Genomic DNA, 13,245 nt, shown 5'->3' with positions numbered 1-13,245 from the left:
TGTTGATAACTTAACGACAAAATTCTATGCAACAAACTTTTCAACAAATTAAAATAGTTGTATACATGACAAATATATATATACATATATACATATATACATATATATATATATATATATATATATATATATATATATCTTATTATTCTTGGAATAATTTTTTCGTATACAGCAGTTGCCTAGTTAAAATTATTAAAGTCCATAGGAATATAGTTGATTAATAAATCAGAATTCTTTTCTTATCTAGCCACAAGAGTTTCCTAAAGATGCTTAGAAAAACATTATACAAGACTATCTAAAATTTGTCAATCATATTTGTACAACGAGATATCTGATATATTACACATTATAATTAATATACTCATCTTTCTGATAATAAAAGTTACGTAATTCCAAGAGCTTTTTTTTCGTCGCTTGATTAAAAAAAAATTGTTTGCTCTCTGCGAAAGGCCATTTTTTTTCTTTTTTTTTTTTTTTTTTTTTTTCTTTCTTTTTGGTAAAGCATGCCAATTTCATTATCTTGGCCAACTGACAGATATTATTATGTAAGCAGAATCTGAAACATACAATTATTAAATAAAAAATTAAGTATAAATGTCAAAAGTATCTATCGTGTTTATAATACATTTACCTTTCTGCATTTTGAAGTCGGACTTTCATTGCCCCAAAATAATCGTATAAAACGAAATCAGATGATATTGAGGGAGCCGTGCATTGAAAACTTTCAGCTACGTTTTATTTATAATGCTTCGATCTTTTTCAGGTAATGATATTAATGTCAAAAATTTTGAAGGAAAAATATATGAAAAATATAAAATATTTGGAGAGATATTTAATTACTAACTGACCTTCTACCGCTAGCGTTAATGGAACCACGATGGATAGGACCTTCAGCTTTTATGATAACACCTTGTGCAATTCCATAATGCTCAAAAACATCTTTGCCAGATACAAAGGTATTGATATTCGAAGCTGGTTGCTTTGATTTTGTGGATGAAATTTTTTCCATTGAATGTGAAGGCAAAACTTCTGGAGGTAACGAAGTATTGCTGACACTTTGCAAAGCATTTAAGCTTTGCATCACTAAATGAGATGCAATAGGTTTAGTCAATGGATTCGTTGCTTGTATATTTAATTTCTCTTTTTTTTCGGTCGATAAAACCTCTTTCTGAAGATCCAAAGATGTCAAAGAGTTAGGCATCTCTGTTACTTTCTTCACAATATCATTAACAACTTTTTCAGTTGTAGATGGGACCTTTTGAATTGTAGTTTTCTCTATTTTGTTATCAGATAAGGGTAACCTTTCTGATTGCGTTGTAATCAATGTACTGACAGATTGACTTCTTTTTGTCGTTTCGTTCATTTCATTCGAATGCGTTAACGTATCCGAGAAAGGCGTTGTTTGTGCACGATGCTTCCTTGTTGGAATTTGTGGACTTTCAACATGAGACTTTCCATTGACAGCACTGTTTCTAGGTATTGAATAGGTTCGTTCTACCATAACATCAATTGACGAACCATTGCTACCGTAATTACCACTGGTTGTTGGGACAGAACTGTCCCTCGAAGTATTACCATTATCTTTCAAAGAATCATCAATGATACGATCATTGACGTTAGTCAACGTGGACATTGTATTATCGATAGTTGAATCACTTTTTAATCCTATCTTATTTTCATTAATAGCCTGTGCAGTATTAAAGTCTATGGTCTCAGTATTTTGTTTTTCTTTTTTGATAATTCCTAGACTAGGATCGCCATTAGGGAAACTAGCAAATCGTGCAATGGTTTCTCGTTCTTCAGCTACTTGTGGAGCAAACGGTATCTTTCTTTCAACTGGTTTCACCGAAGGACGCCTCTTTTTTACCATTTCTGATCGTCTCTTTCTTCTTTTAGTCTCAGACGTTTCCTTCCTTGGTGGATGCATTTCTGGAAAATGTCTACCTCTCATAGACACTGGTTCCTTATCTTCTAATTCCTGTAAATCAATACATTCGTTAATATCTGACTCATCTTCTTCGTTTTCTTCTACGATAGCGCTAGCTTCTATCCATTCTCTGATACGGTCCTTCTTTTTCGCTCGATCAACAGTCGTTTCAATTCCGTAAGTAGTCAGCGTATAAAGGAGTTGATTTTTTTCTTCCAAAGAACTGTGAAAACTGTACATGGATGGACAAAGTTCATCCCTTTCATCTGCTCCACCTGAAATAAATAAAATTAATTTATTATACTTTGTTGAGATATCCAACAGTTTTCAACATATTTCGTACCATTCAATGCCTTTTCCGCGCCCAATTTAGCTAACCATCTGTCTTCCAAATATTTATTAACTTCCAGTACGCTAACAAGTCTTTTTTCCGCCTTAGGATCTAACAGCCTCTTAAATATTCTATATCGTATAAATAAATATTATTAAAAATAATCTCGCCTATTTATCAATATATTGAAATATGTTAATATTTAATTATTTGTTATACATTGAAAGTCATAATACTCATTTCGATAAACATGGTTCAAATAGTATTAATTTGAACGTTTGCCAATTTAAAAATAAAATGTCAGAAAAATCCATTAACTGATTTGTTTGCATAATTTTAACATTATTTGTTACATAGATACGTGTATCGTTAGGAGAAAATAATTTTTAAATAAAAAAAAATTATCGATATATTTGAAATTTTAAAAAGTAGTAAGGTATTAGTTATTTAGATTGATACACGTGGTCATGCGCACAAAATGTCAAGATATTTACCTCTGTGCCCGTGAGCTGATCAGCTGAAATAATTTCGGTTTCTTGGCGATGTTAAGCGTCGCATTGTGCCAGTTTAGATATCTTGTGTACCGTGGGTCGTCCAATGCTGCTTTCTGCCATGGTAGGCATCCGGTCAGGCAAACAAATAGGACAATGCCGAATTGCCAAACGTCATGAGATGTCAGAGCTCTGAAAATTGTTATAAATTAATAGTCAATTGATATTGATTACAGAAACTGTCAATTAATCTTATTAATCATCGTCAAAGACAATTGAACTTTTTAATTGTCAAGAATTGGCCGAGGTACAGTGATTTTAAATAGATCTATTGAATGACTCAAGTGCAGTGTAGTGTTGTTGACGAGAATAATCAATCGGTATGTAAGTAATGATAGTAAAATAAAATCGCTATAAATAGTCGAATTTTTTTAAATAGAATTGAAGTAAACGTTGAAGTAATGAAATTTTATAGCTTTTAAATTGTATAGTTATTAATTACTTGTAGGTTTCATCGGTGTTGATCTGTAGTACCTCGGGCGGTGAATAAGGAAGCCATTCGTTGTGTCTTCGTACGATAGTATTAACGCGTCTGGTTTCCCCGAAATCACAAAGCTTTATACGCGAAAAGTCGCTTCGAAAAACGAGTATATTGTCCAACTTGATATCTCTATGAACAAGCTCGCGACTGTGAATATGATGAACAGCGGCTGCCAGCTGTCTTGCCACTCGCTTTGCATGTAATTCACCTAAACCAGTTTCTGTTACGTTTGACGTTAAATCACCTAGAAATATGCATTGTCTGTTATCAGTTATTCACTCGTTTGATTGCTTCAATATTAACATAATTATGTAAATCGTTTTAAACGATAAGTGTATTTAGTATATTTTTATGGATATTTTTATCTACATTATAGAATCACGATTATTTATCTTTAATGACTAAATTAACTTGAAAAACATCTTGAGATTATTATCCTCCTTCCTCCGCCCCTTTTATAGTATTTATTTGATTGAGTTGCATCAAACGTACTGACGGAATACAAATCGAATGTATAAGTATATTCTCTTACTCGATCAAAAATCTCCGAGACAAGTAGTGCGCGATCATTAAACAAACATGCCAGATATATATGAGAACATAAATCATTGATCTTACCTAGCGGTGCGTATTCCTGGCTGAAAACGTAAAAGCCAGCGGTCTCGAAAGCAACGTCGTACGTAGTTATAATATTACGATGAGCTGCTAGATGTAAGCCATAATGGAATTCGCGAAAAAAGTCCGATAAACCAGTATATGCCTTTGGTAGAGCTTTCAAGACCATTTCAGTTTGCGTGCTGCGATGCTCGGTCAAAAGAATTTTTCCGAACCATCCCTCACCGACGATTTGAAGTATATCGAACTCGTCAATTAAGTTAACCTGAGGTATGAAAAATTTTTGAATAATATCATCCGTATGGCTCGTATCCAAATCACGATTAAATCGGCCATCGTTGGCCGACAATGTGCGAGCAGGTGCGGGCTTCATGATCTTTTTCGATACGAGAAGATCCCTAGCGAGACGATCTCAAAGCGATCACTGTACGTTGAACGCGTGGATCATCATCCGTAGACTACTCGCACGTATCGTCTCTATTTTTAATTCGACGCATGCTAACGTAGGCACCAAACGAAGATCACGTTTTTGTGTCACAAAACGAGGGTTCGCTCCATGATAAAAATGTCTTAGTGTACTTTATTTTATTTCAGAGTTAAGATAAAACGTGCAATGGAAAAAGTTGACTTATTCATAAAACAATTTAAGAAACTTTTTATAAATGTAATAGATCGTGAGATAACATTCATAAAAAATTAAACTTTCAGTCTGTCATCTATATAAAAAGATTAATATTTTATAATTTATAATTGATAATAAAATTTTTAAAATTCGATAATGTTAACGTCGGAAATCAAACATGAGATCACGTGACATATGTTACACAAGTCGTTTACAAATGCAATCATGTATTCTCAGTTCAATGTCTCGACTGTGAACATGATAGACATGAAATTGACATAATTCGAGAATATATCTTAACTATATCTGTATTAAATCATTATGATATACAGGCGATCGTGTGGCGTCATCTTTTCGAGAGCGTCAAGTAGCATTTATTAAGAAAGGAAACTGGTTTAATGCCAGGAACAAGGAGATTGCTCGTAATTTCAACGAATGTAAGTATTGTTAAGTCGCTTGCTATTTTGGGATCTCAAAAGATTCGACTCACTGGAAGATCCGAATGGTATTGTTAACTCGATGCAATTACTAAAAGGCGCCTTTAAATCTTTCGAATAAAGACGAATGGGTTACCTTTTCTAACTCGAACTCTCGTACTCTGTGAATCGATCCACCGATAGCTTTCTTCATCAAATTCATTATGTTCAATAATTTTGAATAATGCTTTTAAATTAAAAATCGAGGAACGAATGCGCACTTCGATTAAAAATACCAAATGCACCTTTGAACGTCACATTTTATCGTTTACTGTCTTCTTCAATTTTTTATTTAATTCAACGAAATCGTATTTTGCACTTATCGAAATCTTCGTCGTCAAAGATTTATTCGAAAACGAACTTTATTGTTATATTCGCGTTCATCGAATCAATGAAAAACTATTAACGTTCTAATTAATTAATTACCACATAGTAATTAACTTTCACACTCTCTCATACACGTAACAATTAGGACATTTTTTTTTTTATAGAATCTAATATATTAGAAAAATGGAAATGAAAATATAGAAAATCGTTAAACGATTTCACGTTGTTTAGTCAATCGATAAAAGAAAAATAAATTTTCTTCGTGATCAGACTGAACTTGTAAGATTCACTATAGAATCGTAATTTTACGACGGGTCTCCCAGTGTTCGGTGCACTCTTTGGCTGTCTGCAGTATTTATAAAACACCGACCGGAAAGCAACTGGCGAGCTGATTTTGGCGCCGAGCCGGCTTACCCGTGCGCCGACGCCTCATCAGTGACGCGTTAAGACGCGTCTTCGTCGGCGTCGCTTTAAAACCGACTTCTAATGCCGCAACGAATCATTGTGGAATGCGAACGTGTACCTACGAAAAAAAGCACGATGCCAGGAATGACGTTAGATTCATTATACTTTTTGCATTTGTGATGAGAACAGATCAAAATACATTGACAGAAAATAGAAATTCAAGTTTTGGTTTTTTAACTTTTTCCACATATTCATTGGTCTCTTCGTTTGATTTACATTACGTTATTTTATATCTTTTAGATTTGGTTCATAAAATGAGATGTAGTAGATACAAAAATTCATTCAAATGTGTTTATTATTTCGTTCCACTGTTTTATACAAATAGAAATCGTCGTTGTGCTTCGTACGTGCCCAGACTTCGATGCATTTTAAGGAATCGATTAATTTATTATAAAAGGCTTTACAAGAAAACACAGACAAAAAACGGATCATACAGTCGTGTTATTTAATGCGAGACGCATTAACACATTCCTTACGAACATACAGATAACCATATACAGGTGAAAAATTTTTATATGGCTGCAATATTACGATATATCGCACATTAGAATGGTACAAACTCTTCTTCTTCTTCTCTCTCTCTCTCTCTCTCTCTCTCTCTCTCTCTCTCTCTCTCAGAATTCGCGCGTACATCGTACCTTCGAGCTTTATAAGGAACATGCTAATAAATATTACGGTAAAAGTGGAGGATTCATGCTCGATTACACACCAAGAGTCGGAGTTGTAATGAGTAGAGAATGATTCTTTATTTTATTTGGAAATCGTTCTGATTAAACGAATATGTGAATATAATTATTGGCAATGATTCTGTCCCGTTAAGAAAATATTACATAGTGATGTGTAAAAGTATTGACTTTGGTATTTTTTTGGTGATGACTCTAAGGGAAAACACTTTTTTATTTTTTAGATTTATACATGCATCAAATTCGTGTGTAGGATATATGCCTTCGATTTTACATGGAATAAGTATTTAAGTATAATAAGCACTTTTTTGTAATTTTGATCAATATACAAACAAGTATCAGACAATTTGATTAATTTCTAATAATTTAAATGATTCTTCTCGATGGTTGTATAATTTTGACGAATATTTTAGACACACCAATTTTGTCTTGCTCAAAATTTGATTTCAGCAAAAGACCATTTCATAGTTAAGTCATTACCAAAGTATTACAATTCAATACTTTTGCACGTTATAGTATACCGGTTTTTTTTCTTTTTTCTTTTTTTTTTTCTTACTGTGTTCTAAAAACCGATGCATTGTGATCTCGCAATTAGCAGAAAAATTCGTGAATGCTCGATTGATTGATCGCGTTTAACAATCGAAGTTCAGAAACAAGAGTTTCATCTATTAATTCTTCTTTCCTTCTCTTCTATCATATATTTATTTTTTCTCGCGATCGTCGATCGCATTTTGTGCACTACAAAGTGACCGCGAGAAGTGACTAGTTATATTCTACATATAATGTTATATCATATATTTATATATACATAGCTACCGAATAACATATATAGTTTTATGATTTGTCCCTTAATTGTCGATTCGTTTATGATACAAGTAATTTCTAAATCGTTGTACATTGTTACGTTACCAGTCCCGTTCTATATGAAATTTAATTACATTCTTTCGACTTAACTTATTAATTTTTTTTTTCCTCTTAACGACTCTTTTACTACCATTTAAAGTATATTACACATATATACACACGCACACGTATATATGTGCATATGTATATCCGTGCACGTGTATTATAAATAATTATATATATATATATATATAACGTGACTATTTTCAGAAGTTATGATTTCCGAACATGGTATCGTTTTTTTCATACCTGCATATGATAAATACAATGGATATAATATGGTATATAAAAAATAAAAAAAAAAAAACAATAAAAAAGAACTATATTTTTCCAGTATACACTTAAAACAAGATCACAGGTCAATAGGGTGATTCGATCATGTTATATGAAACCATGAAACATAATCATAGCTTCTGATTAATCACCTCATCCTCCGATCTTTTATTAAACAGTCTAATTAAATCGACACTCTCGCGTCGTATTTCATAGTCTCTAGTTTTTCTTCGTCTTCTTCTTCTTCTTCTTCTTCCTCCTCCTCCTCCTCCTTCTCTTCTTTTTTTTTCTGTTTTTTCTTTCTTTCTTTCTTTCTTTCTTTCTTTCTTTTTTTTTTTTTTTTTTTTTTTAAGTCGAAAACGACCCGTTTAGTATTTACAGAGATTAGATACAAAATTATAAACAGTTTTTAGTACAAAATAATTTTATGACTATAACGATTAAGGTTTCTTTCCTTTTTTTCTTTCTCTCTCATTTAATAGCATTGTAAGAACAGACACGGGATGAATATTTCTTTTTCTCTGCATTTTGTTCATCTCTTATCTTTGATCTCTTTCCTTATTTTTTTTTTTGTCTTGTTTTTGTTTTTTTCTCTATCGACGAGAATATTCGATATTTAAAAGGCTTTAATGTTGAAGCAAAGAAGAAGAAAAAAAAAAAAAAGCTAAATTTTCGCCCGTGTCCGATACAGAAGATATAACTAGGTGAGCTCTTTTATAGTCTCTTTCCGATTATTTATTTATCTCTTAAAGATTTCATTCAATTCCACGATAGACCGGTAATCCGATTGCTTTCAAAATCAAGCTTCATTTCAAAAGAAGTTATTAAACTATGCTGCTTAATTCAATTTACTTTAAGTAGTCGCTCTTTCTTCTTTTTCTTTTCTTTGTTCTTTTTTTTTCTCTTTTTTTTTCTCTTTTTTTTCTCTTTTTTCTTTTTTTTTTTTTTACACGTTCTAATTAACCTGCAGAGAGTGATATATTTCTACAAAATAATTTATAGTAATATATTAAATATGCGAAACAAGGGACTTTTGAATGAATTATTACACGATAACACTTATTCGTATGACTTTTTTCAGCACGTAGCGATCACTTAACTAACGACTTTTGACAGAGCTTTAAGTCGCAACGAACTTAAAATTATTCGATATAATTGGCGGAGAAGGCGCATATTAGGTAGAATAGTCATCTCGATATTATTTCTCTCAGATAGGAAAGGATTATATTTTTATTTGCATATTCTTTAAGGGAATTGATTTTTAATTAATAAAAAAAAAAAAAAAGAAAGAAAAAAAACAGATATAAGCAACGTAGTTGACTGTTCTTTCCAACGTTAGTCTATAATAAATGAATAAAAAGAAAAGAAAAATTCTTTTTGATCACATAGGGTTTGAAAAATGTAATCCTTTCATTTCTGAAAATTTCATCGAGCTAGTTAGGTACAGGTAGATACGAAGAGATATACTGAATTATCACATGAGTAGACAAGTGAGTTACTCTTTAGCAGTAGGGGCAACGATATAGCCAAAGGCAGCATTATTTTTATATCAATGTAATTCGAGCGAAACTACAATTCATATCTTTCAATTAATGTCAATACAATGTATGTGATTAAAATCAAACATTGTGTCTATTTGTACGTTTTATATTTCATTTTGTATATGTAAATTGATGAATTTAGTTTCATTTGGAGATAGCAATAGTGAGAAAGAAATTTGAGAGATTCCTTTAAAGAAAAATGAATCGAATCATTTTTGGTACTATTATAGATAAAAACACGAACAGACAGACACAAATTTGATCTCGTTCGTACGAATGTACGAGACTAATTCGATTTTTTAGTTACGCTCGAATTTAACATATATCGAAAAACGTATATGACTAATTTTCTGACTATCTACTTCCTTAAATGGCATTAGATTAATTTATATAAATAGTATTTTTAACGTTTTAACGGTAACATCGCCTATACGTTAAGATTACGCGTACTATTACATTTCACAATGTTGTTCATCTTTTCTTTACGTACAACAAAGTACGAATAAGAAAAATAAAACAACATTATGAAAGACAACAGTACACTTTTTTTTCCGTAGTAATCTATCTGTCATATACATATACAATGGAACTTAATGATTGAATCGTTTCGTTGAACTCTTTCGTTCCAATTAAATTTTCGTCAAAGTGATTATGCACGTACGTATATATATATATATATATATATATATATATATATATATATATATATATACGTATATATATATATACACTTGTATAATATAATCCGATTTCTTTACCTATTGCTTTTCAATTTTCTATGCTCTTTTACACCTCTCAACTTTTATTCTTTCGTTGAAATAAGCACGAAGGAACACAGCACGATATGTTGAAACGTTTGCGAAAATGATATTTTCCAAAAGCTTCATTCATTAACAACGAACAAGCATTTTCATGATTCTTTTTTCTTTCCAAATTTTCGAAAGAAAATTTATTGTGATTTTCAAAAGAAATAATCATTATTATTATGTTTATTAATGCATTCCTATTCACGATATATTTATACTAGTATCATTGATCCCGCCTAGCATATAGAATTTTCTTTTTTTTTTTTTTGGTTTTTTTTTGTTTTTTTTTTTTTTATTAATAACATGTCTGTTGTCATAATATCTCGATATTGCCGTTAAACGAATATATGTTTATTTCAATTTATGTATTTCTTTCTTTACTTTTCATTCGATGATTCGTTTCGATATATCGATATGAATGTTCATTACAAGAACAGCACAACGTTATCGAATTTCAATTCTTAGCATTCTTGAAAGTCCTTGCATCCGACTATTATAAGTGACATGAATTAAATTTAAGTATCATAAAAGTTATATATATTAAAAGTAAAATAAATTATTCAAGTTTTTTTTTTTTAAATTAATATTAAAAACAAATATAACTCCATGTCGCTTAGTATCGTTTTAATTCTATAAAATTTGCTTATGATCATTACGAATATATATATATATATATATATATATATATATATATATTATATATATATATATACATATATGTATATACATGCAGACTTGTCTCGAAGAGGTTTTTTTTTTTTTTAATTTTATTTTATATAATATCGAAGAGAAATAGATCGATACACGCATACTCATATACACACGCATTTCATCATACTGATCGCACACATCCTTTCGCAATTTTCGATTAATTAGCAACGATAGTCACAGCGTTTATATTGTTATAATTAATATATTGCCATTATGGTCGATGTAATTTTTAATTAAATAGAGAAAAGAAAAAAAATCCAACGAACAAACAATCACTCATCGCCGCTACTTTTATTTGATTAAGTAACGAGCATTGTGCTGAATTATCGATCGTATCATGATTAATCGATCAAGTAATTATTTAAAGGCATAGATACATACTCGTCTATGCAGGAATGTTCACAGCAGTATTTAATAGCTAATTACATTGTATTGCTCCTAAACGTTTACTTTACGAAGAATCGTGAATAGTTCTCTCTTTATTTTTATCTTTATCTTTTCTTTTTCTTTGTCTTTTTCATTCTCATTTTTTCTCCCCCTTTTTTTTCTTATTTTTTTTTCATTTTTTTTTTTTTTTTTTTTCCATTTAATCTTAAGTTTATTACATCAGAGGCGTCATCGCCATTCTATCGTTCAGTCATATAAACCAGTAGCCTTTTATTATAAACGAGTTATTAAGAACCACGGCGCACTCATTGGATTGTCGAAGTCACAGTCCAACGTCATATTCTCGTCTCTTAGAAATATCAAATGTATGTATTCTCAGCTCTATCTCTTCTCGTCGAAAACAAAAAGGAAACGACAAAGAATTTCATGATTCCAATCAAGCGGGAGTTTCTTGTAAATTTTAATAAGGAATGTATACGATATAGGCTCTTAACGATCTCTCATCAATAAAGTATAAGAGAACCAATACGATAAAATCCTTTCCGTAGACGTGGTTAATCGTCAAAAATACATTTTCTCAGCCCATATAATTTCCATAAAATGCTTCAAGCTAAACTCCTAATTAATTGGAAGATATTTATTTATTCATGAATGTTGCCGATCAAATTGAAACCTTCACGTATTTCCGATTGACATTCACAAACGATCTACGTTATCAAAGTTCATAAATCCGTTCTGAAGCTGATAATTAACAAATAGAAGAAAAATCGATGAAGTTATATCATCGTTCGATCCTCATAACGTCAGCAGATCGGAAAGTTCCATGAAAGAAATTATAACCCTCGTTGGTGTTCAGATTTCAATATCAAGATGTTGGCGCGTATCCGAGATTCTTCCGTTGTAAGAAAAGTGAGATCTCGCGGAACGTCGGACGTTCGTTTTCCTCGCGACGCCAGCATTCGAGCATCAGATCGTAAATGTCTTTCGATGAAGCTGTTGGTCTAGGTAAATAATCGAAATGATCGTTCGTTCCATCGGTACAACCACTTTCTGAAGCGGAGCCATCTTCCTCGTTAGCACGATGAAATCTTCGGAGACTCTCAACCACTTCTTCGTTCGATAAATGTTCATAAGGAATTCGTCTTCCTAGATTTAAAATCTCCCAAAGAGTCACCGCGAATGCCCATACGTCGCTCTTCGTTGTATATTTGCCCTACGATAAATATATTTCGATTAAAATGATCGTGATGAGAACAAATTTTTTTTCCTGTATCAATTTTCAAATCTATCATTCGTTAGACAATTTATTACTTACTAAAAATATAGATTCCCAAGCCATCCAACGAACAGGCAAAGGTACAGTTCCATCCACTTTATAATAGTCACAGGCATATAGTTCGTTGTCTGTACCGAAGTCTGAGATCTTGATATGATAAGCTTTTCCAACTAAACAATTCCTAAGGACACAAAAATATACGAGTTAAAATATTATAGTTTAGATATAGTTTATTTACGGGGAGGACGGGGAAGATAGAAATTCGAAAATGAAGTTCTAAGTATTACGAAGCATCATTTTATCAAACGAGGGATTAAATAATAGAATGTAACTCGGTTCTAACTTAAGTCGAAAATAAAAGTTACATGACAAAAATCGGACAGAATAATATATCTGTATATAGATATATTATATTATATTTATATACAAAATCAATTTCAAGCTCCATTGAAATCTATTTAGAGATAGTTAAGAGACGAATACAAGCAACGTACTCGTAGCTGGACAAATGACCGAGCGAACGATAGCCGAGCATCCAACGGTTATTGAATGGAGGGAATCGATTAATTTCGGTAGAACAAAGCACCAATTTAGAGGCAGAACGTCCGGGTAATTAGCTGTGCTTTATCGATCATTGCGATTGGCTGGTTCGCTTCTGATAGTTGTGCACGATTCGTGGCTTGTGTTTGTCAACGATCGTAGATAGCTTCATAGGACTAAGGAATGATAAGATTAATCCAAAAACGTCTTAGAATTCTTATTAAGTAATAGCTCTTTCGCATATTTTGTTGAATAATCCATCGTGTAGAGTAATAAATCTTTTGGTTATTATTTATATGCATATACGTATAGATATGACAGCTGTTTTGT

At 31.6% G+C, this 13,245-nt stretch overlaps 2 protein-coding genes across 10 annotated transcripts in view; both read right to left on the bottom strand.

Annotated features, from left to right (window-relative positions):
* Positions 1-154: 154 nt before the first annotated feature.
* On the bottom strand, positions 155-5,713 carry LOC118441536 (uncharacterized). Of its 4 annotated transcripts, XR_014982756.1 has the most exons (8): positions 5,101-5,712; positions 3,909-4,170; positions 3,252-3,534; positions 2,753-2,941; positions 2,271-2,389; positions 849-2,202; positions 632-754; positions 155-556 (listed from the first exon to the last, which is right to left on the bottom strand). XR_014982756.1 is itself a non-coding variant. In XM_085660408.1 (6 exons), the coding sequence occupies exons 1-6, from the start codon at positions 5,164-5,166 to the stop codon at positions 833-835; spliced, it is 2,289 nt and encodes a 762-aa protein (XP_085516534.1). In that variant the 5' UTR covers positions 5,167-5,713. The 4 variants fall into 4 exon arrangements, 2 of the variants coding, with proteins under 2 accessions (XP_085516534.1, XP_085516533.1); XR_014982755.1 differs by lacking the exon at positions 5,101-5,712 and having other exon boundaries at positions 3,909-4,342; XM_085660408.1 differs by lacking the exons at positions 155-556; positions 632-754 and having other exon boundaries at positions 833-2,202; positions 5,101-5,713.
* Positions 5,714-8,104: 2,391 nt separating this feature from the next.
* The window catches only part of LOC118441535 (discoidin domain-containing receptor 2), a 96,095-nt gene continuing 90,954 nt past the window's right edge, over positions 8,105-13,245 (bottom strand). For all 6 annotated transcript variants that reach the window (XM_035866070.2, XM_035866073.2, XM_085660406.1 and 3 more), the window contains 2 exons: positions 12,415-12,556; positions 8,105-12,312 (listed from right to left, as the gene is read on the bottom strand). In XM_035866070.2, the coding sequence (XP_035721963.1) occupies positions 11,965-12,312; positions 12,415-12,556 (490 nt within the window). In that variant the 3' untranslated portion in view covers positions 8,105-11,964. The remainder of the gene's footprint in view (positions 12,313-12,414; positions 12,557-13,245) is intronic.

Source organism: Vespa mandarinia, chromosome 11, assembly GCF_050613455.1.
Source record: "Vespa mandarinia isolate Hongniang chromosome 11, ASM5061345v1, whole genome shotgun sequence".
Taxonomy (NCBI): domain Eukaryota; kingdom Metazoa; phylum Arthropoda; class Insecta; order Hymenoptera; family Vespidae; genus Vespa; species Vespa mandarinia.
Note: the sequence above shows the minus strand (reverse complement) of the source record. Positions and strands in the feature narration are given on the sequence as shown.

Bases quoted from the DNA above. Each gene is read 5' to 3' on its own strand.
- LOC118441536 (XM_085660407.1), bottom strand. From the start codon at position 4,278: ATGAAGCCCGCACCTGCTCGCACATTGTCGGCCAACGATGGCCGATTT. The intron at 3,535-3,908 runs GTAAGATCAATG...GCATATTTCTAG, and splicing joins CCAGGAATACGCACCGCTAG to GTGATTTAACGTCAAACGTA. The intron at 2,942-3,251 runs GTAATTAATAAC...AACAATTTTCAG, and splicing joins AACACCGATGAAACCTACAA to AGCTCTGACATCTCATGACG.